At 46.9% G+C, this 26,533-nt stretch overlaps 3 protein-coding genes and 1 long non-coding RNA gene across 8 annotated transcripts; 2 read left to right on the top strand and 2 right to left on the bottom strand.

Annotated features, from left to right (window-relative positions):
• The first annotated feature begins 438 nt into the window (after positions 1-438).
• B3GALT9 (beta-1,3-galactosyltransferase 9) lies at positions 439-2,716 on the top strand. Its single transcript, XM_063353427.1, has 2 exons — positions 439-444; positions 885-2,716. The coding sequence occupies exons 1-2, from the start codon at positions 439-441 to the stop codon at positions 1,983-1,985; spliced, it is 1,107 nt and encodes a 368-aa protein (XP_063209497.1). The 3' UTR covers positions 1,986-2,716.
• An 865-nt stretch (positions 2,717-3,581) lies between these two features.
• On the bottom strand, positions 3,582-11,803 carry PSMD5 (proteasome 26S subunit, non-ATPase 5). The gene is made up of 10 exons (XM_063353295.1): positions 11,548-11,803; positions 11,182-11,326; positions 10,379-10,492; positions 9,799-9,927; positions 8,935-9,044; positions 8,330-8,472; positions 7,666-7,857; positions 6,730-6,839; positions 5,918-6,058; positions 3,582-5,420 (listed from the first exon to the last, which is right to left on the bottom strand). Exons 1-10 carry the CDS (start codon positions 11,739-11,741, stop codon positions 5,163-5,165), a joined length of 1,536 nt encoding a protein of 511 aa, XP_063209365.1. The 5' UTR covers positions 11,742-11,803; the 3' UTR covers positions 3,582-5,162.
• Positions 11,804-13,888: 2,085 nt separating this feature from the next.
• On the bottom strand, positions 13,889-20,499 carry LOC134523747 (uncharacterized). The gene is made up of 3 exons (XR_010073389.1): positions 18,695-20,499; positions 18,372-18,476; positions 13,889-14,025 (listed from the first exon to the last, which is right to left on the bottom strand). It is a non-coding gene; the product is annotated as an uncharacterized LOC134523747 (long non-coding RNA).
• Positions 14,018-24,615, top strand: CUTA (cutA divalent cation tolerance homolog). 5 transcript variants are annotated; one of them, XM_063353074.1, is made up of 6 exons: positions 14,018-14,228; positions 16,742-16,890; positions 20,506-20,565; positions 21,808-21,853; positions 22,197-22,246; positions 22,816-23,856. In XM_063353074.1, the coding sequence occupies exons 1-6, from the start codon at positions 14,148-14,150 to the stop codon at positions 22,916-22,918; spliced, it is 489 nt and encodes a 162-aa protein (XP_063209144.1). In that variant the 5' UTR covers positions 14,018-14,147; the 3' UTR covers positions 22,919-23,856. The 5 variants fall into 5 exon arrangements, with proteins under 5 accessions (XP_063209144.1, XP_063209145.1, XP_063209141.1 ...); XM_063353075.1 differs by lacking the exon at positions 20,506-20,565 and having other exon boundaries at positions 22,816-24,615; XM_063353071.1 differs by having other exon boundaries at positions 21,808-22,246; positions 22,816-22,912.
• The last annotated feature ends 1,918 nt before the right edge of the window (positions 24,616-26,533 follow it).

Below are 26,533 nucleotides of genomic sequence, written 5' to 3'. Positions count from 1 at the left end.
CATCTGGGGAGATGCAGAGTGCTCAGCGCAGGGGTCAACTGCCCTGCACAGGAGAAACACCACCAAAATGACACGGCTGTCAAAACCACACTGGCAGACGCAGCACAGCTTCACAAAGGTCCCCGAGGACCCCTTTTATCAAAACTCTAGCAGTTACTTCACTTCTTTCTCAGAGACCCAACCCCAAGTGTCAGAAATTAATAAAGGGAAAGGCTAGAGTTTTGTTTGCTCTGTGTTTTACGCAGCTGCAACACGATCATCCCCTGGGATCATCTTTCCTCCCCGCAGGCAGGTGAGGTGGAAGCCGTCGCCTCTGGGTACTGGGCAGTAACTGGATCCCGCAGACCCAGATACGGCCGCTGCCCCGTAAGCCTCTGCCGAGGAGGAACTGCCTCCCACATTAACCCAGACCCTGCTGCAGGGAGAACTCCCACCGCCATGCAGGTGAGTGCTCGAGGCTGGCGAACACCTTTCCCTCTGGCTTCTTACCCTGACAGCTTTCATACGGCGTTGTCAGGCCAAGCACCAAAGGCTCTCCTTTGAGGACACATATTAACATTACAGGTCCTCATTAGCATCTCAGGCCTTCGGTAACAGCTTAAAAACAGTCAGAAAATATTAATAGCGAGTTATTCCTCCTTATTTCCATGCATGGAAAGGAGCCTTCTAAACTACAGCGTGGTAATGTCCTCAGCTTGGGATCTCGCTGTGCCACAGGGAGTAGGGTTGCTTAAGTTTCTAGCAGGAAAAGAGCCTTACACTAATAATACAAAGACCACGGTCTAAAAGTCATGATTGTTTTCCATGAATGTATTATAAAATGAAGGAAAGCCTTTCTGTTCTAGTAGCAAGAGAATTCAGTGTCTGTGTCTTCTCTTCTCCAGCTGACACCCTGCAGGCTCCGGACTCACCAGTGGTGCTTCATCCTCTTTAATGTCTTGCTTTTCCACATGCTGCTTTTTGGAGCAGATTTACTGGAGGAATACTTCCTGCGGTCATTACCTCTTTCTTACACCGATGCAAAGACTCTTGAAATCAGGGAGAGGGCCAGGAAGCTGGATATGGATCCTCTAAAGGCCAATCTCTCTTACACCGTCAGCAGCGCAGCAACATGCTCCGATCAAGAGATATTTTTACTCGTTCTTGTCTGCAGTAGCCCAGAAAACAGGACAAGGCGCAACGTGATCAGGCAGACATGGGGCAACGTGACAGAGGCCAGCGGTTATGCTGTCCTTACTCTGTTTGCTTTAGGAAAGGCGGCGTCAGTAACCACCCAGCTGGAGATCAATGAAGAGTCTCAAAAGCACAGAGACATTATCGAAGGCAGTTTCATCGATACTCCCGCGGCGCAGACACAGAAGATGGTGATGAGCGTGGAGTGGACGGTGACTTTCTGTCCCCATGCAAGGTATATTCTTAAAGCAGATGAAGGCCTGTTTGTCAGTATTCCAAGTCTGGTTGGGCACTTGCTTAGCTTAACGCAGCTAGAGGACGTTTACATGGGGAGGGTCGTTCATCAAGTAGCGCCTGACAGAGACCCCAGAAGCCCTGGGTTTGTTCCCATCCATCAATACGCAGAAGAGTTTTACCCAGATTACTGCGAAGGGAGCGCTTTTGTCATGTCCCAGGACGTCGCTCGCAAGGTCTACGTGGCCGCCAAGGAGGTGGCACTCTCGGTGCCCCCCGACATCTTTGTTGGAATCTGTGCTAAAAGAGCTGGCATCGCTCCCATCCACAGCTCTCGGTTCTCCGGGGAAAAGCACATCAGCTACAATCGATGCTGCTATAAATTCATTTTCACCTCTTCCAACATGAAAGAGGACGAGTTATTTAAAGACTGGAAGGAAACAAGCAATGGCAAAGATTGCTCCTTACTGGAAACTTACTACGGTCTGGTGTCCTGCAAGGTTTTGACCTATATTGATAAGTTCAAGCAGTTTAACTTAGATAGAATTAAAAATGAGGTTCTTCATTTTGCCGATTAACATTTGTGGAGAAAGTCTGAATTTTCTATTACCAGCTCTTTTATCCTGTTAACATTCAGTAATAACAATCTCCTCTCAAAGTTAGTTCTCTTCAACAGCAAACGAATCCTCAATGCTGTAGTGTGTGACAGCAGCACAACTGGATGTACTCAGCTACTAAAGTACCTACAAGCGCATGCAAGTTTAAAAAAAAAAAAAAAAAAGAGATTATTCCAAGAGATTTTGTCTGTATCCAGTGTTTTCCACACTTTTGAAGTCCTCTACCTTATGCCAAAACTCCCACATTTTTCATCTGAGCAAGGCATCACCTATTTCCAAAGTATTTTGGAACAAAGCGGAATCTTTCCGTCCACAAAAGGGAGCTGCTTCTGAGCAGCCCGTTTTACAGTACCAGTGAAACCAGGGAGCAGCTTAGAGTGGGAACAGCCATTGAACCATCGCAGGAATCGCTTCAGTAAACAGACCAGGGAGATTCTAGGCAAGAAATCCAACCTACCTGTTAAAGAATCTTGTATTTCTGTCAGTCACGATATCAGAGAAACACTAACACAAGCACCTCAACGCCACAACATGCTGGAGAACCGCATCAGCAACCCGCTCAGAACAAACTCACCAGCACACTGCTAACACCAGCCTTATTCACAAGGTAAAAACTCCCCAAATTGGTAACCAGCCACAGAACACAAGCCCAGCTGTGCCTACACCCTCTGGATTAACTCAACCACATCAGCTCCTCCAGCAGCAGGAAGACGAGCCGGACAGATTGGTTCTACAGCTGTGATGGACACACACGGGCACCTTCAAAGCCCCACTACTCCTCCCACTGTGATGGAAGGAATCACAGGTGTGCTCCGAAGGATCCACACTTAGTACCAAGTTAACCAGGGTCAAATGATGATTTGGGGTTGCGAGTTTGGTTTTTTTTTTTTTTTTTTAAACCAAGTTCATCAAGTTTAGTGTGTTACCTCAACTCTCATTCTCCGCTATTCCATTTCTGTCTTATTCTCAATTATCTCCTACTTTCCAGGGAAAAGGACTGTGACACCACACTTAAATTTTTCCTTTGCATACAAGATACACCATCAGCAACATGTAAACCATACAGCAATACACAGGATGGGTAGGGAACTACATGTGAATAACAAGTAAGCGTGTGATCAATTCATCAGAATGTTGAGCTCAAAGCTCAACAAAATAAAGAATATGTGCATATATAAAAAAATCTCCTTGTTTGGCATCTCTGTGTATTCCAAAATATTGTATTTGGCAAACGTACCATGCAAAGCAGATGCTAAAGACTTAGCACAAAGAATGGCCTTCAAAAGCAACAGCTGAAAACACACATGGAAGAGGCTCATGAATTGCAGAAAAGGTTTATATATTGATTTCTTTTACTGAGATTTTAGTATATGGCTCATACAGAGCTACCAGCACACAAAGCCACCTAAAACAACAAAGCTGAACTGTCCAATATGGGTGCAAACTCTGGACTTCTATACTCTTTTCATTTCCTTTTTAGTGCTTTTATGTTTTTTCTGGATGTGGGATTCATGAAGCTTCCATGCTCTTTCCGGTCACAAATGAGACACTGTGTACTGCATTTCTCACTAGCAGGTGTTTATTATGCACATCTAGGGTGAAAGCGTCAGCAGCAGTATAACGTTGGACAACAACTTTTGTACATATTAGATCATAAGCAGCAAGGCAGATCACCTGCATTCCGACAGCTTATTAAACACGAAGGGATCTTCCCCAACCACCCGGCTCCTCTGAGCCCACTTTGACTCCTGGCCAGCAATTTTTGGCAGGCAATACCATCACCTCTGCTGCAGCTCAATGCTATGAGCAAGAGGAGAGTTACTGCACAACTATATCATCCCACTCCCCTTCGTAGAGTGGGGGCACAGAGCAAGTACTCTCCATAAAGGTATTCCTGACTTGACACGCTACTAAAGTAAGCCCAGAAGTAGTAATTCTATGGTTTTATTATGCTCCCCCCAGCCATTCCTCAGATTAGTTTCTTATCTCCTCAACAAAAATAGTATAAACCTTTTGTATAAAGTACATTGTGGTCTCTGTTTGTGGACAAAGACACATCACTAGAGCGTCCAGCTAGTCTCGCATCTCATCCACTGAGATACTGACCATCTTCAAAAGAAGATTACAACTTTGTAAGGTACTACATTTCCACACCCCTAACTCAGTTCATGCCCTTAAACATGAAAGCTTTATGTTCTTACCCTTTTTATTCTAATTCAGGCAACTAAAATTATACATTTTTTTAAATAACACTTAAAATTAAAAAATGGATTTCTGTTAAAAAATAGTGTAAACAATTTAAGATTTGGTTCTGAAGTAGACTTGTAGTGCTATAGCTCATGCTCCTTTTGAGCAAGTAAACTGAGCTGTCACACAATGTCGCAGTCAACAAGGGAGACAGAGTTCCCAATTTGGTTTTACACACTACAGCGTGCATTTCTTTGTTTTTAAAAGGGCTAAAAGCTTTTTTTCATCCTCAGCATAAAATGTAAACAATATTTAGGATTATTTATTCAAGCAAGATTCACATCCAGCAAGTGGAAAATAGAAGAGAATCCAGTTCGTACTCCCTCCTGTGGACAGAATGTTACTACCTTATTCTTACCAACAGGGTTTCTGACAGAATATAACTGGCTAAGAGAGTTACGTGAGTGCCAAGTTTGGCAGATACAAAAAAAAAATTTAAAAAAAGAGAAACTATGGCAGCATCTGAAGTTACAAACCTCAAGGTGTTTTGGTGTTTGGTTTTTTGTTGTTGTTTTTTTTCTCTTTTTAATTGAACTGTGATCTACTGAGAAAATACTACAGGAACTCCAAACCCAAGAACAGTTTAACTAAACACTGATTACTTTCTGCAAAATAAGAGACAGTCAGCAGCTGACAGAGTGCTTACCTTGGTTACTTGTCTCACGACAGTACAGAGAACTTCTGCCATTACATTCTATGGGAAATTATGCTGTGCCCTAGAGGTTTTGATTCGCTCTCATCACCCTCATTTTAAATAGAGTCGAAGTGCTTCACATTCCTTTAAAGAGACAATCTCAAAAGACTCCAGCGTGGAGAGTCTTTACACCTTATATCTTAACACCTATTTCAGTAACATGGTTTGCAAGAAGGGGAACCAAGACATCAGTGACATTATTCTGCTCCTTCCACTGCTGTAGTGGAAACTGCCTTAACATAATAAGGGCCTTCACGCAAGTAAGCCCTAAGCCTCAAGTAATACTGATTTCCAAAGATTTCCGCAATTGTTTTGGAGTTTACAAGGGCCTTAACAAGTTCATATTTGGCATCCTTCGAAGCTTTGTCAGGCTCCACAGATCTGTCAACAACGTACTCCACAAACCCTGGAGTGTCAAGCATCAACTTCTGGGCCCACGGTTGATTTGCAATAGCCTAAACACAAAGACAAAAGAGGGGAGCGGGTGAAACACCTCATTTTAATAACCCCAAAACCAGTTACACAGTAGGCTGTTATGCAAACGGCCAAGGAATAGAAAAAATGAAATGGGATATTCATTCCACACGGTAGTTACACAACCACCACTCAAATCAAGCAGCAGGGTTTAACACTGGAAAACAAGTACAGTTCAGTGCTTATCTTTAAAGTTTTAAGTGAATTATCACAGCAGTGCTTCTGATATCAAAGCAGCACCCTAAGCAGAGCTGTTGCCTTCCCCCCCCCCTCCAATTTGTAAGAAAATAAGCATTACAGACATGACATGTCTGCTGCGTTACTCAAATGGTGGATGCAAGTGGGGCATAACGAAAAAGGCCTTATTTCTGACCACTTCAGGGCTTCAACAAGAAGTCTGTGGCATTCGCTTCAAAAAATCTGGGACTGAATGGCAACACAATTCGCTACTTGATCTTTAAGAACAAGAAGCACTTACAGTAAACACCCGTAAAGCCCCACAGTGGAGATCAGGGAATGGTTGAGTACTGATGCTCCTGAAGAGCTCCAACGGCTGGCTAGACAAGGATGTGAACCACGATTCAGTCATTCTCAAAAGGTCTTCTGTCTGCTGCTCTGGCTACATGCATCAGAGAAAGGTGCAAAAAACAAAAGTTTGATTAGGATTATGCAAAGCTTTCAAGTTTTCAGTATACGTTCAACGGTTAAGGAAGTCATCTGAAACACACCACCAGGAGATTAAACTGAAGTAGTTTAAATTTTTAACTTATGTTCATGAATGAAGAAGTGGCCTTCTATATTTCATTTAGCTTGAAGGACAGATTTAAATAAATTGATTTTGATACACGAGATAAGTGCTGTGCTGGAATGCAGTCCTGCAAGACAAATGAAAATGGCTTACTTGCTCATTTAGAGCTACACTATTAAAACCAGATGACTGGATCTAAAGAACACACACAGGGATGACAGCAGTTTGCCACTATCTCTTTAAAGTACAAGAATATTAAACTGTTCACTCCCATTCCCTTGCCAATCATCTCTGGACTTCGTGTTTTATAAACAGATTTCAGAACACCTGGCTTCTTACAAACAAATTCAAACTTTAAGCAAACAAATAAATCAGGGAATCTCAAAACAGTAAAATTAATGATTCTGAATACTAGAAAGCTACCACTTCTACCTAAGCTAGAGGCTGCAAAAGGTCTTCACACAATAATTTAATTCTTGTAGATTAAAAAAAAAAAAAAAAGAAAAAGAGAAAAGAGACAACAATCCAAACCACAAACTTACAGGCAAGTAAAGAAGAGATGAAATTGCATCCAAGCATCGAAGTCGTAACTCTGTGGGGGCATTCTTTGCTTGGTGCCCTATTCTGTTTAACAGACTTTGAAATCTACTTCCTTTGAAAATAAAAACAAATTGCTTTTAATTAATTCAGACAGACCTCTACAGGAGTACAGAGTTACCCATCAGTCACATTATACCACATTAACTGCTAGAAAGAGAGTGTTGTACATTAAACCTGAGAAAGGCAGCTTCTTGATCTACTATAAGAAAAACAGTGTAAGACTCTTTGCTTCACATGGATCCAAGATAAATTTCTACGTGAATTCTCCAGACTATCCAAACATTTCTGAAAAGGAAGTTGTGTATCACAGATAACTGAGTTATCTTGGGAAGCGTGGATCCTACTACACTTGTCATTAGAAGTCTTCAATGCCATTCTGCAACACTCCAATAGCTATCTGCAATACAAACTTTCCACTTAAAAAAACCCCGAAGTTTGGACTAGCAGCAAGAAGCGTAGCACCTACTTTGAATCCTCTGAATAGTTTTATAAGACAAGAAACAATGCAGTCTTTACAGAAAGCATCATTATGTGGTAGTTCATGTTTTTCTAACGCTGGTAGGGAGGTCATGGCATCAGTAGAAACAGAAGAATCTGAAGTACAACTACTGATTACTAGTGATGCAGCTCACTAGAAAAGAATAGTTTGAATCACGCTTGTGATACCAGAATTCTACCTGCCAGGTATTTCACACGGCCATGCTTGGCAAGATGGTTAAAAAACACCTTATCTGCTATAGCACAGCTATTCAGACACCCTTGATTATCAGATAAATAAATACATTTTTCAATTCCTTTCTGTACTACACCAAACCAATTCACTCCTGTATATTATGACATACTGAGAAAGTTTTATTAAAGAAAAAAAAAATACTAACTAGTTTTCTGTAAAACCTGTTTGCCTTCCACATTTGATCCCAGGATTCCTAGCGTGTCCACGGCCACTCCAATCATGGTTGGATCATGACTTTCTGCCATTTCAAAGACTTTTTCCATAAAGACAGGGTATCGTTCACAGATCTGCTGTGGACTGTCTACAACAGCCAGATTTCCAAAAAATTTAACAAAACCTGAGAGAACAAGACAAAAAAAAAAGCATTCAGAGTGGAAAACCAGTAACTTTAGCAATGTCAAAATTAAATAAGATAACTAACATAAGATTGTTTCACTGCTAAACTAGTGATATTAAATCTGAATACTGTTTGTGAAAGGCATCAGAATAAGGACAGAACTAAGGAACCAGTCAGTATTTTGGGATTTACTTAATTAATGAAGTAACAGCTGTCTTCTTGAATTCATAAGAAAAAACCTCAGGAGACTACAGTAACACAAACTTCAAACCTTTAGTACAGTCTCGCCAGATTTTACCTGTACTACCACTGTTAATGAGTAATATTATTCATGTATTAGACTGTCCTTTTTGTGCACATCATGTTCTAATATTCAAAAATTCACATGAGCTTTCAAAACAGAGGCTTAAGTCCTCTCAATTTAACTCATTAATAAAAGCAAACACCAGAAACAAGAAACGCATGATGTAACCTGGTAAATAAAAGCCTGAGAAAGGATCAGACTCCGCACCAACAATGATGTTCGAAATTTTATCGATAATTCCTTGTTGAGCAAGGTACTGACGCCCATGTGGTGTATGGGCCAGTGAGGTCACCATCTCTATACATGTAGCTCTGTAACAGACAGACAGTTATTTTAGCCTATTTCAGATGGGTTTTCAAGTACTCAGTGATTAAGAAAAAAACAGGTTTTGCTACCCTTAGGACAAAAACCAACCAAACAAAAAAAAAACCAAAACCCAAAATACCTCAACTGTCCAACACCCCTCCAAGCTCACTCAGCTATCTTATTTTAGGTGTACAGTTGGAAAGAGTTCTAAAGTGTTTACATTGCAGCCCAGCATTACAATTATCACAGCATACTGGGGAAACTTCAACCTGGTTTTCAAATTTAAGTATACAGTATTTTACACTCAAGGCTGTTTAAGAGGAGGCAGATAAAAGCGTTTTCCTGAAAAGGGTTTGACAAGAAACACACACAAACGTGTTTAAAGACTGTTATTTTAAGTCCGAACATCAGAGTTTTAACAAAGAGGGGAAAGGGAAATCTCGCTGGCAAACTCACTACCAACATACCTGACCAGCACATCATCTCCAGTCAGCTCTCCAATTAACTCTGATATTAACCCACTGTTTGCACAGTAATTCAGCGAATCTGCCGACACCGAAGAAATCTCAACAATTAACTAAAAAGCAGAAGAAAAAGTGTTGGTTTATGAAAATATTATAATGTTAACAATCCACAGGAGTGGCCAAATACATCTTATAATGCTGAATAACCCAATATAGATTAAATATAGAACTTTATGAAGTTTTCATAATTAACCTAAATGTTTGCTTGAAACAAGTTCATAAGTAGTTCCAAGTTTACAGCACATGCATTTGATTTCTACACACAGTCAACTTTTCTTCAGAGGATCATCACTACTATCCCCATTAAGCTCTAAAATGGCTAAATTGTTTTATTTCTCCTTTGCCATACATATCTAGACTGACGCACTTGGCAGCTCTCTCCTGATCTCTTTCCCCTTCCACAAGTTTCAATAGCACTTCACATCCAAATGTTGAGAGACTTCAGCAGCTATTTGACTTTTAATTTCAAGGGAGCAAACACTTTATTGTATCTTTAGTAACTCTGTGTAGCCCTTCCAATGCCTTAGGGACGATGAGTTAGAAAATAAAAGATGTAAACAATACTTTGCACCTTTGTACCATAAACTAAGAACATATGACATTGAGGACCAACACTGCTGTACTTTTCCTGCTCCTTTCTTGTCTTGACAAAACACAGACAGGAAGAAGAGTTTGTAATGCAGGGATGAATCCTAATAATAATTTAATAATAATTTAGCCACAAAATGCAGATTGTAATTCAGAACTACAGTCCAAGAGAAATGCAGTATCACGTCATCCAAATGCTAACACTGATCGCATTCCTACCTCATACACTCTGTATCGAACAATATCATTTGTTGCCATGACATTTTTCAAGTCACTCAACAAATTGCTCACAAATAAAGCCTCTAAGCCATCTTGCGTCTGTGCTATTCTTGAGAGAGATTTGATGGCCTGGAAATAAAAACAGCAATGCATTGTAAGAAAAACATAAAGAGAAGAAAATCCAAGACAATCTGACTTAGTTTCACTGTTCTTTACTGACATATTAATCATGTTACACATCTAAAATCCTAATTGCTAGTCACTTTTCAATAAGAATTACTGTATCACTGACAAGAGCTAGTTACGGTTACTGTGATCCAAGTCTCTGCCATTAAATTCAGATCTATGAGTTCACTTTGGCATCAACAGCTACTGGAAGATAACAGTTCTAAGTAAATTCTCTATCACATCTAAGTAATTTCTAGGCTTAGGGCACCTACATGGTTATAACACCTTTCAAGCAACTCTTTTTGAGGAAAAAAGAAGAGCAGAGGCTGTCATCACAGACACAGTAGAAAAGGTATTTTCTGCAGCGTCTACATCACCTTGTAGAGGAAGAAAAAAACAAAGCAATGCTTACCTCTTTAGCCACCGCTATTTTCTCTCCACCAATGCAATTTATTATCTGCCGTAATAGTTCAGGACTATTGAGAATTTGTGTAACAGCATCTGAATTTTCAACAATCCTCCCAACCTAAAGACATCATTAAAATAATTGTAAATAACTATAGAAAATAACATTAAAACAAACTTTTTCTACTATAAGGACATTCAGGCACTGGAACAGCTACCTAGACAGACAGAATCACCATTTTCGCAGATACTCAAAATTCAACTGGACAATACCCTGCATAGCCTGCCGCAAGGTTACCCTGCTTTTAGCTGGGGGCTGGACCTGAAACCTCTAGAAGTCCATTCAAAACTACAATGTTTGACAATTCTATTCTTCTAAATTAACGCAACAAGTGTCAAGCTACTACAGCCTATTCCTCTTCAATGTTTCTATGATATTGTTCAAAGTATCCTGAACATCAAAATGTTGCTGCACTTGATCCTTATGGCACCTGCTGTCAGCACTGGCTTTTAAAGCTTTATCCAGAACACATGACCGAAGATTCATTTACAATTTACTTCTGTCAAGACATAGTTTTATACATTATGTTTAACAGACATGTCATAAAGCATTATATACCAACACATTGCACAGCATTTATCCAAAATTGCACGGCTCTTCTTGGAAGAGGAGCACAATTCCTGTACATAGCACTTAATGTAGTGCTTTTGTCACAAGTTAGGACATGAAACAACAGTAACAGATTAGGACTAACCCAGCCTGGCTCAAGACAGAGCTCTGTCCCCCTCTCCTGGGGCAAAACCCTGTACCTGAGATATGGTGAGGATTTTCACGGAGTCATCAGGGTGGAAAAGCCCTTTCTGAAGCTCTTCTCTGAGGTTCTGGATCACGTAGACCGGGTCCAGGGCCTGCAGGAGCCTCTCCAGGATGGAAACACAGGCAGACACCTGCTCCCTGGGCGGGACAGAGACAAACCCAAGCCCTTCAGGAGAGGGACGCCACTGGGTGCTCCCAGATCCCCAGCTCTACCAGCCCCCACCCCAAAGGGGGACAGGGAAGGAGGTGGGGTAGCAGCAGGAGTCACCATGCTCCGGGGAAAAGGGAGAGGGGATGCGGCATTGCCGGGTCAGGCCCGCAGAGCCGGGTCAGGCCCGCAGAGCCGAGACGCCGCTCACCGGTCATTGACGCTGAGGAGGGCGAAGAGCGCTCCCAGGTGGTCGTCGCTGAGGCGGGCGCGGAGGGCTGCGGGCGGCACGGCCTGCACGGCGAGCCGCAAGGCCCGCAGCTCCTCCAGCGGCACCTCCCGCCTGGCCGCCCGCTCCAACAGCTCCACCACCGCCTCCGCCATCTTGGCGCCGCCGGAAAGCATCGCGAGAGCTCACTACCCCTAACAACCGCCGCGCCGTCGCTAAGGGTCCCTTTCACGTCCGCCGCGCCGTAAAGAAAATGGCGGTCGCGCCCCGCCCCTTCTTGGTTCCGCCCTCCTCTCGCTCTGATTGGACAGACGGGCCAGGGGCGGGGCTAGGGGCGGGGTGGAGCGGGGGCGGGGCCGCGGCTGAGGGGAGGGCGGGGGGACTGTGGGGCGCGGCGCTGTTGGGGGAAACGGGGGAAGATTGGGTTCGTGTGGAGGCGGGAATGGAAACCGGCTCAACCGGGAGGGCCAGCCGCCGTCCTGATGCGCACCCCGAGCGAGCCTCGGCAGCAGTGCTCCGCGAGGTCCAGAGAACAGACCCCCTCCAGGGCCAAATAAGCGGGAGGCCCGGTGGGCCTGTCATACTTGCAAAATGGGACGTGGAAGTTCGGCCTGGAGAGCCTGAGGTGGCAGAGCTGCTCCCCGGGGCAGGTCCCGCTGTCTGGGAGGGGCCTACAGTGCCGGGACCCCCATGTGCTGCCTCTTGTCCCTGCTGATGGCCGTGGGGACAGCTCGGCCGCTTCACGGTGGGGCACGCTCCAAGGAAACACAGGGTTTGCTTCAGGCCAGCAGAGCAAAATGTCATTTTTTCATCCCATGAACAACAGGGGAAACAATTCAGTGTAGCTAATAACACAGCTGTTACGGTACTGCAGAGCTCTGGGGTGTTTCACGCCTCCCTGAGGCCTCCAAGCAGGCAGCGCGTCTTTGGCTTCTTCCAGTGCCTGCCCACCCAGACGGTGCAGGGAGGTGCAGCCTTCCAGCCCTCGGCTAAACCCAGCCTCAGGCTGCTGCACCAGAATGCTGTACTCTGCGGGCTGACAATAAATATATAGTGTTTAGCCTGGGGAAAAGGAGACTGAGGGGAGACCTTATCACACTCTACAACTACCTGAAAGGAGGTTGTAGCAAGGGGGCATTGATCTCCCACAAAGAGGAACCGGCCTCAAGTTGCCCCAGGGGAGGCTTAGATTGAGTACAAGGAAAAATTTCTTCACCCAAAGGGTTGTCAAGCATTGGAACAGGCTGCCCAGGGAAGTGGTAGAGTCACTATCCCTGGAAAGTATCTAAAAGACAGGTAGATGTGGCACTTAGGGACATGGTTTAGTGGTGGCTGTAGCAGTGCTATGTTAACCGGTGGACCTGGTGATCGTAAAAGTCTTTTCCAACCTAAACTATTCTATTATTCTATATTTTCCTAATAGCTTATGAGAACTGACAGTAATGTAATAAAATTACAGTGTGAGGCAGAATGGAGCTCTCTGTTCCTTTGCGCTGGAGTGCTTACGGGAGCATTTTTAGGCCCAAACACCCCAACAGGACTTACCAGCTTTCTAGGAGTTTCGATCCAAAGAGTACAGAGCCCAAATAATAGTAAGTCTGAGAAAAGAACTATTTTTATGGATGGGAAAATGGAAGCAAAAGTGCCAAAGGGTATCAGCAAGTGTCTCAGAGCACTTGTCCTCCCGGTGCTTACACTGGAGGGAGAGATTTCTCCAGCAGACAGTGGTGCAGCCGGTGTTGGTAAGCACACCGATGCTGCTGGCAGGATTTCTTTGTCCTTGCTTTTGGCCGTGCCCGGGCATCTGCCCACCCCAGCTCTGCAGGAGGAGGCTGCAGGCAGACAGAGAGGGATGCTGGGGCTGGGGGTGGCAGGGAAGGGGCTGGGGGGAGGCAGTGCTGTCCCTAAATAGGGGTTCTTCACCCCCTGTGCGAGAGCCAGCCGACACGCTGAGTCGAGATCTTTGTTTTTATTTCAATTGTACAGAATCAGGTGCCAGGCGTTTAACAACAGCCAGCACATCGCATGTTTCCAACCGCCCAATATTTAGAACGAGAAAATACAGCTGATTGGTTAATAATGATTCATTCACCACTCCTAACTATACATATGCATCTAAGCTCATGTTTAAACATTAGGGAGGTTACCTGATTAGCATGCTTATTATTCACAAAGAGGTGAGTGATTTAGCGTTATAATTACACAAGGTTAGTTTGGGATATACTTTTGGCTCGACTTTCTTATCTTGTGTCTAAGTCAGCAACTGCAAAAGCACATTGTTCTGTTTCACATCCCATTCAAGGTTAGGTATTTTCTGCGATGTCCCAACTGAAACTTCTTGATAAAATTTTAACTTTTCTTTCGACATCAGCAGGAGAGCCGTGGGGACGCCGCGCTGGCCCACGGGCCCATCCTCATCCCCGTGCTGGGGCAGGCAGCCGGACACCAGCCCGCAGGCAGCTGGGGAGGAAGAGGAGGAGGAGTTAGTGCTCGTTGTGGGCAGCCTTCCCAGGCAGCCTTCCCAGCTTGGGCAGAGCAGGTGGAGGGACGGAGAGGACGCAGGCTCTCGCCCGGCCGAGGAGATGGAGTGGCTGAGCCAGCGTTGCCCGCTGCTGCCTGCTGCCCAGGGCTGCCCCCGGCCGGGCCGTGGCACCTTGCTGCTGGTAAGTGGGAGCCCTCTGGCGCTGCCAGGGCTGGCTGCCTTCTTGGGATGGGGGGACGTGGGTGACCTGCTGGGGACTGCGCTGGGTGCCAACCCAGGCAACCGTGGAAATGCCTCTGTCTATACTTTCATAAGGGAACCTCTGCAAAATAAATAAAAAGGAAGAAAAAGATGCAGGAGGAATGTACTCTCTGTCTCTGCAGAGCAAAGCAAATTTCTTAGGAGTTTTTTTCCACTTCTGCTGAGGAAGCTCACAGCCTACTCAAAATTGCCACGAGTTGTGTTTGGGGTGTTTGTTTTGGGCTTTTTTTTGTTTTGTTCAGAACCTCATCAAAACTAGGCAAAAAGTCCTAACGTGGTCATTTTAAACCCTAAAGCTGTTTTTAGACAGAAACAAATCTTGCAGAAATCTTATTCTCTCTAAACTCAGCTATCATTTTGCTGGTCAGTGCTTTTCAGTGAAATACTTGAAATCTCACAGCAGATTTTTAAATGTTGTTCACTTTAACATTTTGGCAGTCATGAGTTTATTCTGTTTATCAGGTGGGAATCCTGAAGTTTCACTCCTTCACTTTTGTACCATCCCTTGGCAAGTACAATTCTTCTGAAAAAAAAAGGAGGCTTTTATCTTTCTTTTAAAAAAAAAGGGGGGAGGGGACCCTAAAAAAACAAGAGAGTGGTCACTCTGTACTAATATTCAATCACAAATGTTCATAGGGATTTCCTCATCACATGCACATACATCTTCCAAGAAGATTAATGATTGCTGTGCTGAACAGTTTGGATTTTTTTTTCCTGAGCAGGCAGCATGATTACATTCTAATCTGGAAAAGTATATACACCAGCATATCTCTGTTTGGCTTGTAACTATCTGGGTAGCTTCTGGGATTTGTTGCATAATATTTGCTAAATGGCTTAGTGGAAAAAAAGAGCACAAAAGAAGCTCTAAAAATTATGATGAGAAACCTTGTGATAACAAAGAATATTTCCTCAAATGGATCGGAAAAGAGGACACAACCAATATAGCACATCAGTCATTTTCCAAACAGAAAGAAGCTCCTGTCTTTGTGGTGACAAGAATTTTTAATTCAATTTAATTCAATTCAACAAGAATTTTTTTTTTTAAAAAAAAACCCAAACCTCTGACATTGGCCCTGTAATGGGAGGTTTTTCAGAGGACAAAGTAGGGTGGAAATAAGGAACAAAAGAAATATATTCTTAGTCTTATAAGCATTTTTTTATCACTGTGGTTGAATAAGAGCCAGATGCTGTTTATTTCTAAAACAAGACAAAAGACAAAGAGAAGAGCAGCTGTGCAGACAGAGCAAGCACTGCAGCCCCGGGTACGGGCACCATCCTTCGCCTATTACTCAGCACGCCAAATTAACCTTGCTATTCCAGCAATGTCCCTGCTGAGATAATTATGTATTTTTATGTGACTGTGTTTATGGCATGTGAGTACAAAGAGCAGCTAAGGGTCTTGCCAGGAATAGCGTCTAATGTACAGCAAAACCAACTTGTTGCCTCTGCGCTGCCAGTCCATGGAGAGGGTGTTATTGTTTTCTGCAGCCTCGCAGGACAGACAGCCCTACAGACCTGGGCTGTGTCCATTAGGATTTCTGTGCCCGAAAGGATGCGATGTCACTGTCCTATTAGTATCAGATAATTAAGATGAAATGAACTTAAAACCTGCATCTGAGTCTTATCCCCCCTTGCCTGCCATGTGAGTCTGTATCGTAGCCTGGGGGGCTGCTCAACATCTGTCAGCATAAGAGAATAATTGTCCCGGGCTGGCAGGGCAGGACAAAAGCTCTCCAGGTCCCGGCACAGTCTGTATTACCCCAGGCTTCCCAGGGCTCCGCTCCTGCATCAGGCTCCAGCCCAAATCTGTTTCCCATGGTCAGATCCCTTCCCGTACCTGACCTGCTGCTCTCCTCCTTTCCACATCAGTGGGGAGGCAGAGGGTCCTTCCCCACTATTTCCCAGAGGGGTGGACATGCCTCGCCTGGGCACACAGCCAAAGGATGGCTGCGAGATGTGTCCTCAGAGGGAAAGAAGATCCGCTTGGTGTAGGAGCCACACCTGGCGGTTCCCTTCTCGCCCCTTTTTGCAATAGAAATGTATTTTAACAGAGGCAGCCAGTGACTTGCCTCCTTATTCTTCTTCGGCAAACCAGCCCTGGCTGCTGAGGCCATGTGGTGGGGTCTGTAATCCCCGTTAGTCTGGGGTGGGAGCTCCTGCAGCAGAGGTCTGGGCACCTCTGAGCTGATACAGCCTCAAAAACTGACCCTTTCCTGCCCCGAGCACTTGGCACAGTACTAGATTGGCCACATTGGAGGGGACTGAATCTCCCTAGGAGCATGTTTTCACTGAAATTACAACGAGTGTTACTGTAATGTTGAAAGAAAGAAAGAAGACTGGAGACTTCCCTTGAGCCACAGATAATGTAAATGCTTAGTTTTACAAAATGCAGTATTTCACCCAACATCATCACTCATATATTTTGCATTTTAGGTGGTGACCCTGTCTTTGCTGATGTACCCAGTGCTGAGGAGTCTCGCTCTTCAGCTGCACTCTGCCATCACCGGCAGCTACGTCTCCGGGACCCACTCCATTGCCTTCATCAACTGTCTCAACGAGCAGATTGCCAAGGATATTGCAAGGTACAGAGACACAGCCCCTGCTTGTCTGCTTGAATTGCTCAAAAGCAGCTTCTTGTTCACGAAAACCTTTCCTTGTCCCTCGAGAGGATCTGTACTTCTCTGTACTTTGCACTTCTATCCTAACGGTGCTCCTTTTCTCTTACACTCTCTCTGTACCACACATCCACTTACCGAGAGCTGTGCTTTCTAAAAGGCTGGCAATTGCCTCTGAAGTCAATGCCACAGTAACATCAAGCCAATTCTCAATTTATTCCCCTGCCTTTCATTTTCAAGGCCCATTTTAAAGCCATGGCCCTAAATCTCTGGGTCCTCGGATTAAGCCCCAGGCCCATGTTCTCTGATCTGCCACAGTCTTTCTTCTTCTCTAGAACAACAGAGAGAGCAAATGCCAGGAGAGGTGTTTATAGAGAGGGACAAAGCACAGTACACTGCCATGAAAATAAATAAAAGCGGTCCACGGCAAACACAGAACAGGCACTTGGGGGATACCACCGGGGAGCCTGCACCCTTCCCACCAGACAAACTTCAGGGAAAGAGGGCTTTACCTTGATTTTTTTTTCCTCTTTTAATGTATGAAATACTTTGTGTGATATTTTGCATGCAGAGGATTTTTTTCACATATCCGTCAGTCCCTGACTCAATAGATGGTTTGTTCAAAGTACTGAAACCGTGTTGACTGGGGAAATGTTTATGATGGACCATTAAGTTTCCTGCAACACCTCTTACACTCTTTTCCCTGCTGCTTGCCAAAAACTCTCCGTCTTCTGTAACGTGTTCCTGAACAGTCTTTCAAGAACTGACAGGCTACTGAAAGGGATCTTGTGTCACCTTAAATACTGCAACTGTATTAAGAAATTCAAATAGAATAATATCTGTACCACTTGATGTCTTCTGAAAAAAGGAGTAACTGTACATGGCCGGTGAAAAGAGCCTCAGTTCCTGAAAATGCTTCATTTTAACAGCTTTGAAAGTGTTTTCCACTCTTTGTTCCTTATCTTGCAGGGAAGGGAGAGGAAATAAATCACTCCCCATTGCTGAGATATATGTACTCTGATTGCATTTTTGCTGGTGGAGTAATTATTCCTTTGTTTCAGAATTTGGATGAATAAGCTGTGGTTGTAGAGATGACACAGGGCTTCTACACGTATTTTCCCACCCACCGTTTTCCTGGTGCTCTCGTGTTTATTCTTCCTTTACGTTGCTCAGTGGAGCACTCACTTTGACGGATCAGACTGCAAGGAAATTTTCTGCTGGTTTTAAGGAAGAGGAGTTCAGGGCAGATTAGCTGCATGTAGAATTCAGCATCTGGCTTGTTCATTGCATCACTTCTAACCCAGTTTATCTGGATTACTATTAACTTAAAAACACACAGAAGAAACCCCAAGTCGACACAGGAGATCTAGTCTCTCCCCTGTGCCTGCTGTGAGAAGTTGACCCCTTTGGGCTGGATGGTATTGCCAATTGCACCTCATATAACTTACCTAACACGCGAGCGGCCTGTCAGCCTCCAGTTCTGCCTTAGATTTCTGCATATCATTTTCTTTGCTTTTCTGCTTATTAATATTTCATCTGTCTCAATTCAGATCCTATTGTGAGGCAAGGACAAAGAAACACACATTAAGTACCCAACCCAAAGATATCATGTATTATGCAGACGTTTTTCCACAGATCACGTTCAACTTCTTATAATGTTTCCCGTTCCCATGGTGGCCGCTTGTTTCCTCTCAGCTTGCCAGAACAAAGTTCAGGATCTCAGTTAGGATCACAGTTTGGGACAGAGCAGAAGCAATTAGAAGGTACTCACCCAAATCAAAAGGTTCCTGCGATAAAGCAACTTGGAAGTTGCAGGCAGCAAAACCAAAATGATTTGTGCCATGTGTTTGACATGATAAACACAGCGGGGATATCTCCGCTCATGCTGCTGCAGTTTGTTGGTCTACAGATTAACTCAAGATGCTCTACAAGCGTTAAATGCCTAGAACTGGCTACACATGGTGAGAGTAAAGAACTCAGAGCCTCCTTGGATGGCTGTCTTCTCAGGCCATGGTCCCTCAGAGTCATGAGCAGAGAGAAGTCCATCTTCATTGCCTTGCTGTGCTTAAACATTAAACCGGATCTTGCGAGTTAACTGGGTCCATGCACTGGTTCTCCAGTGCACTGCTGGAGTGACAAGACGTTGTAGGATCGTTAGGAATGGCTGCTTTCCTCCCAGTGCCCAAGCTGCTCTGGATTCCTCCCTGCCCTGCACGAGGACAGATTTGCCTTGCACTCACAGTCGCAAGGTATAAACCTCTACAAACAGAGAAAGCAGGGCTGATAACGAAGATGTGCAGAGGAGCTTATGCACGTTCAAACAAGAGCACATCTTTCCTTATGGGTCAGAGGCCAGATCACAAGGCATGATGCAGTTGCACATTAGCGCCTTGGCCGGGGTATCTTCAGGTCGCTGCCGTGGGGGAGGCACCTCTTGTGCTCCTTCTGCTCGTCTTTGGAGTCACACCGGCCAGTTTGTTTTGTAATCACCTCCAGTCTGTACCATACCCTGGATGCAAGGATGATAAATTTTTAACTTGCTCTGAGCTAAAAAGCATTCTCAAGAGCATTTTGGAGTGGAGTGGTAGTCAATCAGAATGGTTTTAATTTTTTAGCTCACTAAGGGTTAATTTTTGCAAGTTGTTGAATCAACCTTTCCAGCGTCTAATAACTCCTGCCTTCTCTGCAATTCAAGGTCAGCTAGAAGTTAAACATTTGCATTGCCAAAGCACTTGGTACAAAATAGAGCCTGGTGATGCCAGTGTTAAAGAAATCCGAAGGTAAAATCACCAGCACAGCTGCCGGCAAGAGGGACAGGGCTGCCATTTCCATGAGAAGGGCCCAGACATTGCTGTGGTCAGAAAACACAACATTTGACCTAGTTCTTCTAAAAATCCACCCTGAGATTGTTTCGATACTCTTTAATCACTTAAATATCACTTCTGCTGGCAGACCCAGACCAAGCCGCTCTGCAATAACAAATCAGCCCACAACTGAAGGAGGCAGCCAGAGGGAAGGAATTTATTTGGGCTTCAGATTTCTAGGACGTTTTGGGTAGAAAAACCTTGATGTTGTTAATTTAACAAGATTCACATTTAGTCTGCTGTGTGAGGAAGAGGCACAGTTTGACAGCATAAATACAGGACTGGGAGAAAAACCCCTTGGTGTCTGTCGCAGCCCCGGTTCTCACAGCCCCGCAGCTCAGCCCCTGCCCTCGTGTCCCTGCAGCGAGATGGGCAACGGGGCTGACGCTGGGCAGAGTCCTTGTACCATGTGAGGCGCAGGTCCCATGTGCTGCTCTGGGACAGGAGCAACACCAAACCTTCCTGCTTGGTGGGGGTGGACAGTGAGGACAGTCCCAGAGCTGTGCCAGGAGGACCTGAGCTGAAGCAGCTCCAGCTGGAGGTCACCTTTGTCTCTGCTTTCTGAGGGTAATGATTAACCCCAATTCCCCCATCTCCAATGTCAAAGCCGGTGCTGGTAGTCAGGGGCAGCACGAGGGAATGTCCCCGTGGATGGGGGCAAGCGCTGAGCCGCAGCAAGCTGGGGACAGGCACTAACTCCCCCTCCTGTCTCACCCAGGGCCATCATGGATAAGAAGCTGGCTGCCTACGTGAACATCCTGCCAAAGAGCTCGGCCTTGTAAGTTGGGCTGAATATTCCCCAACAGAGGAGGCAAACCCAGGCTCCCAGAGTGGGGAAGGAGGAGATGGACACCCCACGGCCCCGGGGGGAGGAGGCAGTTTCCAGAAGGCTGCTGGGTCTGTTTGTTGTTGCAGATGGTAGAGATGATCCTGACCCGTGCAAAGTGCGCTAAGCTCATTAAGGAGTGCAGATGCTCTGACTGCCGGTGGGGACCATTTATTTATTGGTTACTTAGCTACACGGAGATCAAGCAAAGAGCAAGGTGATTTATGGTCCTGAGGACATGATGCCTGCTTTTAGAGGATGTAAAAAGAAGCCAAGATAGGGACCAGAAGAGGCCTTTACAATATTAAGCAGCACTTTCAGGAAGGAAGAACAGTATCTTTGACCTTGAAATATGACCAGCCCTGCTGTGCAGGTATCCTCAGCCATCTACGTGAAGGGATTGCACTTTTTAGAGAGGTTACAGAACAAATCCCCAGAACAACTGTTTGCTCTCAAGAGCACCTGGCCTGGCCCCACATCACAGCCTCCCTTGCAGGAGGGGCTCCTTCATCCCAGCACAGCCCCCCCAGCTCTCCCATAGTCCAGCTGAGGCTGCTGAGACAGGGCAAACCCAGTAATACCCATTTTCCCCTTATACTTGGCCCCCTGTGAGCCACAACGCCCGAAACCGAGTTGCTCATGCACAGCCCTGCCCGCTCCAGCTGGTTTCCCCTCCATGCCCCGCTCAGGAGACACCGCAACGCTTACAAATGCCTCCTGGCACAGGAACCCAGCGCACAGATGAAATCACGATGGCCTTCTGTCAACATAAATGTTTTGAAAGGTCATATCTGACTCATGAGAAGTACATCTCCTCTCCTGCAGGGGAAAAGAGGAGGAAAAAATCATGATGCTGCCATGCTCAGCTTCCCAGCTGCAGCCATGCCGTGGTCCCTGCAGACACCAACCCCCAGGCACTGCTTGGAGCAGGGCCACCACCACAGAGCCCCCCAGACACCCCATTCCCAGCCCCTTTGCTCTGCCATCCCCCCTGGGCAGCTCTCTCCAGCCTGGCACAGCCAAGGAGGCTCTGGTGTGTAAATCCAGGGTGCTCAATCACATGCACAGCAGACTTTGGGGGCCGGTGATGCTTCTTGTAAAGGAATGGCCACGTGCAGAAAGCATCAAGCAGGGGAAGCACCATGTCTGCACACAGGGCCGTATTTGCTGATGCTTCTTTTCTTTTAAATCCAGGTATTTCTGGAAAGGGCAACTGGAAGAATCCACTGAAATACTACTGGTAAGTGACAATTCCCCACGTCCTGAAAATCCCCATCCCAGACAGCCCCAGCCAAAAGGGGCTGCAGGGTGGTTTGGGGAGGATAGCACCAACCTGCCCGAGATTGGGACAGTATCCAGGGACCCTGAGCACCCACCTGCAGGCATGGCAGTGATGGCTGAGGGTGGGAGTCTGACTCTTCCCCTCATCCTGCCACCACAGGGGGCATTCCATAGGAAAGGGCCCAGGAAGGGCTGCCAGGCACCAGCCATGCTGGATGGGCGCAGTAGAACTGTGAATACAGGATTGCTCCGTCCCCTTTACTGCTCTCCTGGCTTTTGTTTTGTTTTTTCACTCTCCGCAGATAGTGAAAACAAGAACATCCAAAATAGGCGAATTGTCCAACTACGTCAGGTGAGGCTCTGGCTCCATGGGAGCACTGGGTTTCCTATCCAAGGTACGCTGCCATCTCCTGCTCAGGCTTTGGGAGTTAAATTCCTTGAGCCATTTCCTACCCAGGGAGAGCTTAAGTGCTCCTGATGTACCTTGTGAGCCACAAAAACCAGAGATGGTATCAGCAAAAAAAAAAAAGTGTCGGTGGGAATACCAACTGTTGGGCTTCAGCGGCCCCTCCGTACTGGGTACAAGGAGGGATTGTCCTTCTCCGAACACAGGTTATTCCCTGGCTGCCTCCTGGCAGGATTTCCTGTGTTTCCCAAGCACCGTGTGGTGAGTGCAGCCAGCTTTGGGGCAGGGCCCCTGGCGGTCAGCTGCTGGCTGTGGTAAACCCTAAACTCAAGCAAAATTCTCACATGGCAGAAAGACGATGCGGGTGCTTTGAAGTCATTGGAGAGCGTGGGGCAGGGCTGGCGCGCACGGCTGGGAGCAGAGACCTCTGCTTCCTGCGCCTGCGAGTGGGAGCGGGTGTGTTCTGCCGCAGGACTGTTGGTGACACTGTTCCTCTGTGTCTGTTTCCACTTTAGATCCATCCACCCCTTTGAAATTCCTGAAATCATCAGCCTGCCTATTGACCAAGGAAACCCTCTCTACCTCAAATGGATAGAGGAAAATGTCCCACGGGACTAACTGAAAAGTGCAGAAAGCACCTCACTTTTGGGGAGACCAGGTGAAACATGCTGGGCCACAGTGGTCTGCCCGTGCGGGCAGGAGTTACGCACACGCGGGGAGGCAGCCGATGTCTTCACGGGTTTGCTATAACACAGAAGCTTGGGATTGGGAATTTCATTTGCACTTGAAACATCCCCTCCTTGGGGATACTTGCCCTCGAAGGGCTACATGCACCAAGGGCTGTTGCAGCATTGCAGTTGAGGGTACACAGAGATGCTCATCAGAACACTGCAGCACGTGGCAGCTGTCTCAGGCCCCCAGGAGCAAGTGCCAGCTGGTAGCCATGGCCTGGCAGCCCCCGGCAGCCCCTCCAGTGCCGTGCATCCCCACAGCCAGCGCCTGAACCCCTGCGTGCCCCCCCTGCTCCCCCGCAGTGGCTGTTGCAGCATCCTGCCCTGCTCTGCCTCCTGCTTCCCCAGCCCCGAGGCAGCAGGATGTGGCTGGGCACCCCACGATGCATCAGCTCACGCCCTCTCCTGCTGTCATGCAACGTGCTGATTCGAGACTTAGAAAATCCAAGGAAACAGCAAACTTGAACAGGCGCTACAAGCATTTACCAGGAGCCATAAGCAGCACACGCACTGACCCTGACCAGTCTGCCGAGCTGGGAAGAGCTGGGCAACATCCACTGCCAGTTCCGGGAAATCAAGTGCCGGCAGGACCAGGGCATCGCCCGGCTGTATGGCATCACCCCGGCCCTGCACCCCTACCCACGCCTGAACGGTGGCTTTCTACCCAGGCCAAGTTTAACCTTGTAAATAGACGCTCATGTTAATAGTTCAATGGGATATAACTTATGGAACAATATTGAGTTATTTATGTGACTGGGAAGGGAATAAACAGGAGCGTTTCTTACCTGGGCAGGCTCACGTGTTGTGGCAGTTGCTGGGGCAGAGTCCGCAGTGAGCTGGGCAGGGGGAAGGGCCTGTTGTGGCCCTTTCAAGCTCTGAGAGTAGGAAACTTCAGTGCTAAGTCCAAAGAAAGAGGGTACCAGCTATGCACCTTGTCTGGCAAAACGGAACAAAAGCAGGTGAAGCGAGCACCAGTGCCCCCAGGTGAGGTCTGCACCGCACCCAACGCTGAGCTTTGTTCAGTCCCCTCAGGGCTACGTTGTGCAACGGGCAAGTTTTAGGCTAAGATTAAGTGGATGGGGCCATTTGGGACCTCACCAGTCGGTAGGACTGTGAGTGAGGGCAGCCCCTCTCTACAAAACCCATCGTTGCAAGGGGTGTCCCTGTCCCCTGCTTGCCCCTTCGCATCCTTCTGCTGTTCTTGTGCTTCGGGGCAGCATCTCTCCGGCCGAAGGCACATGTCACCCTGGCACGGAGCACAACCCAGCAGCACCCGCTGCATCGCGGGGAGGACCGGCCGCCTGCCTGGGAGCACACACTGACCCCCAGCACCCAAACTCAATCATCCTGACGCTGCAAAGAACCAGTGATGTTAAAAAAACAAGGCTTTTTAATTGTACATCAGACATATTAGTTACAACTTGGGTATAACAAGAGTTGGTTATTACAAGCAGCAACCTGAACTCATAGATCTTTAGAAGGTGCACAGAGTCATTATAACATCTATTACAGCTAATGCAAAATATACTCTGCAACAAAAATATTTTTTAAAGGCTCCACATTCAGTTCTCTGCAAGAAGCCAGGAGAGGAGAGGAGAGGGAGAAGAGAGGGAGAGGAGGGGAACCAGGGCCACGCAGTGCGGGTGCTCCAAGTGCAATGGCCATTGGCACATCCCATGGGAATAACCCTGCTCAGCTGTGGTGCGGCCCTTGGCAGCCCCCCCCAGCCCCAGGCAGCAACTCGGACAATAACACGGACTTCACAGGCACTCGTGAAAGGGAAATACTTTGGTGACAAGCCAAGGCAGGATGGGGAGTGACCCGGCTGGCTGCAGGAGCTGATCCCTCTTTGCAAGGATTGGAAGTCCTACAGCACATCTCCCAAAAGGACGGGACCCCTCCGGATGAGCCGGGATGCAGATCCCGAGGGTGCCACGCACCTCTCCCCAAGGCGCGGCTGACCCCGCTCGGCTCAGACCATCTCGTGGTTGGGGTTGGACAGGGGCTCCTCTCCCAGACCTCACGCCAGCAGCTTCTCCACCGCGCACGCCACCAGCTGCACAGCACCCGGCAACTCCTCAGACAGGAGTTAAAATGCTTTTACCTGCTGAGCCAAATATTCACACTCTTACTGCGGGCACCAAAGCAGCTCACGGCTGGCCCAAACCATCGGGGCACATCCCGAGGCTGCAGAGAAGCTGCTGCTCTGCACCACGGCCCCGTGCGAGGCGTCGTCGCTGCCACCGGCACCTCAAAGCCACGCAAAGGCCTGCTGCCTGCTAGATGAATTACAACAACCAGTAACACCCCCCCGTGGGTGTCCCACTACATGATTTTAGCCGTAGCTGAAGGAGGAGTTTGTTTTTGAGGACCATGCTTTGGCATCTGGTTTGCAAACACCACCTGCTCCCTCATGCCGATCACACCGCCAAATTTTCCTAGGTACTTTTTCAATGAAACATTTTCAATTCACCATCCGGTCGGCAGGTCCCGCAAACACACGTATGAACAACGACAGGGCTACAGGGACGGGGTGTGCTGATAGAGCAGGACCACACAGCCCCCCCAGCATCGCCCACCCTCCGTCCCCATGGGACAGCCACGGTGGTGATGGGGGAGAGACGAGAAGGACAACATTAAAAATATATATCTCTCTCTCTCTTAGAAAAAAAAAAAAAAAATCTAACAAATATGTCTGATATGTCTGATGATACTAGAATTTTTTTTAAAAAGACAACTGCTTTGCTCCTGCACAACCTGGCAGTATTGCTTTAGTTAAAGAAAGGGGCTGCTCCTTCTCTTCTGCAGACAAACCGACCCCACGCTCTCGCAGACACTGACGTTACCCCGGTATCAGAAAGCCTGTCTGCCCTCCAGCGAGACACAGCCACGAGGCCACGGGGATGGCCGCGGGGACCTCTGGCCCCACTCTCCTCTTTGGCCTTTTTGGTTTGTCTGCTTGTTTGGCACGTTCAGGATGAGGATTCCTGCGGGAATAAAGGCCTCGGGCTCCAGTCTGTGAAAAGCCCACAGTGGTTTTAAGGCAAGGGCGTAGCTTTTGGCTGATCTCTTCTAAGACCGTGATTGTCAGAAGAACAGGGAGATGAAGCTGGTGCATCACCACACACCATCCAGGTCGCAGGACAAGAGCAACCACATAAAGTCTGCCCCGTGGCCGCAAAACCCGGCCACACGTGGGCTGTTTACGGGGCTTCTTCCCCTCATTTAAAACAAACCACATTCTTTTAATGAACGGATTTGGGAGGAGGAGGAGAACCTTGCACACCGGCTCTGGCGAGAGTTGCCCACTGTTCCCTACGGGCAGAGGGACGGGCTGCGAAAGCTCAGGTGAGGGAGCTCCTTTCTGCTTAGCAGCAGGAATCCCTCGAGTCAGCTCTGTAGGGCTTGGACGTGGGGATGAGTCAGGGTGCGCCAGGCACCGGCACGACGTCCATCTGCGCGACCAGGCTGTGGTCTGCCCAGCCATGGCGGGGAGACCCTT

The sequence above is a fragment of the Chroicocephalus ridibundus genome, chromosome 15 (genome assembly GCF_963924245.1).
Source record: "Chroicocephalus ridibundus chromosome 15, bChrRid1.1, whole genome shotgun sequence".
Lineage (NCBI taxonomy): Eukaryota > Metazoa > Chordata > Aves > Charadriiformes > Laridae > Chroicocephalus > Chroicocephalus ridibundus.
The sequence above is the reverse complement of the archived record's forward strand: the minus strand, read 5'-3'. Positions and strand labels throughout refer to the sequence as shown.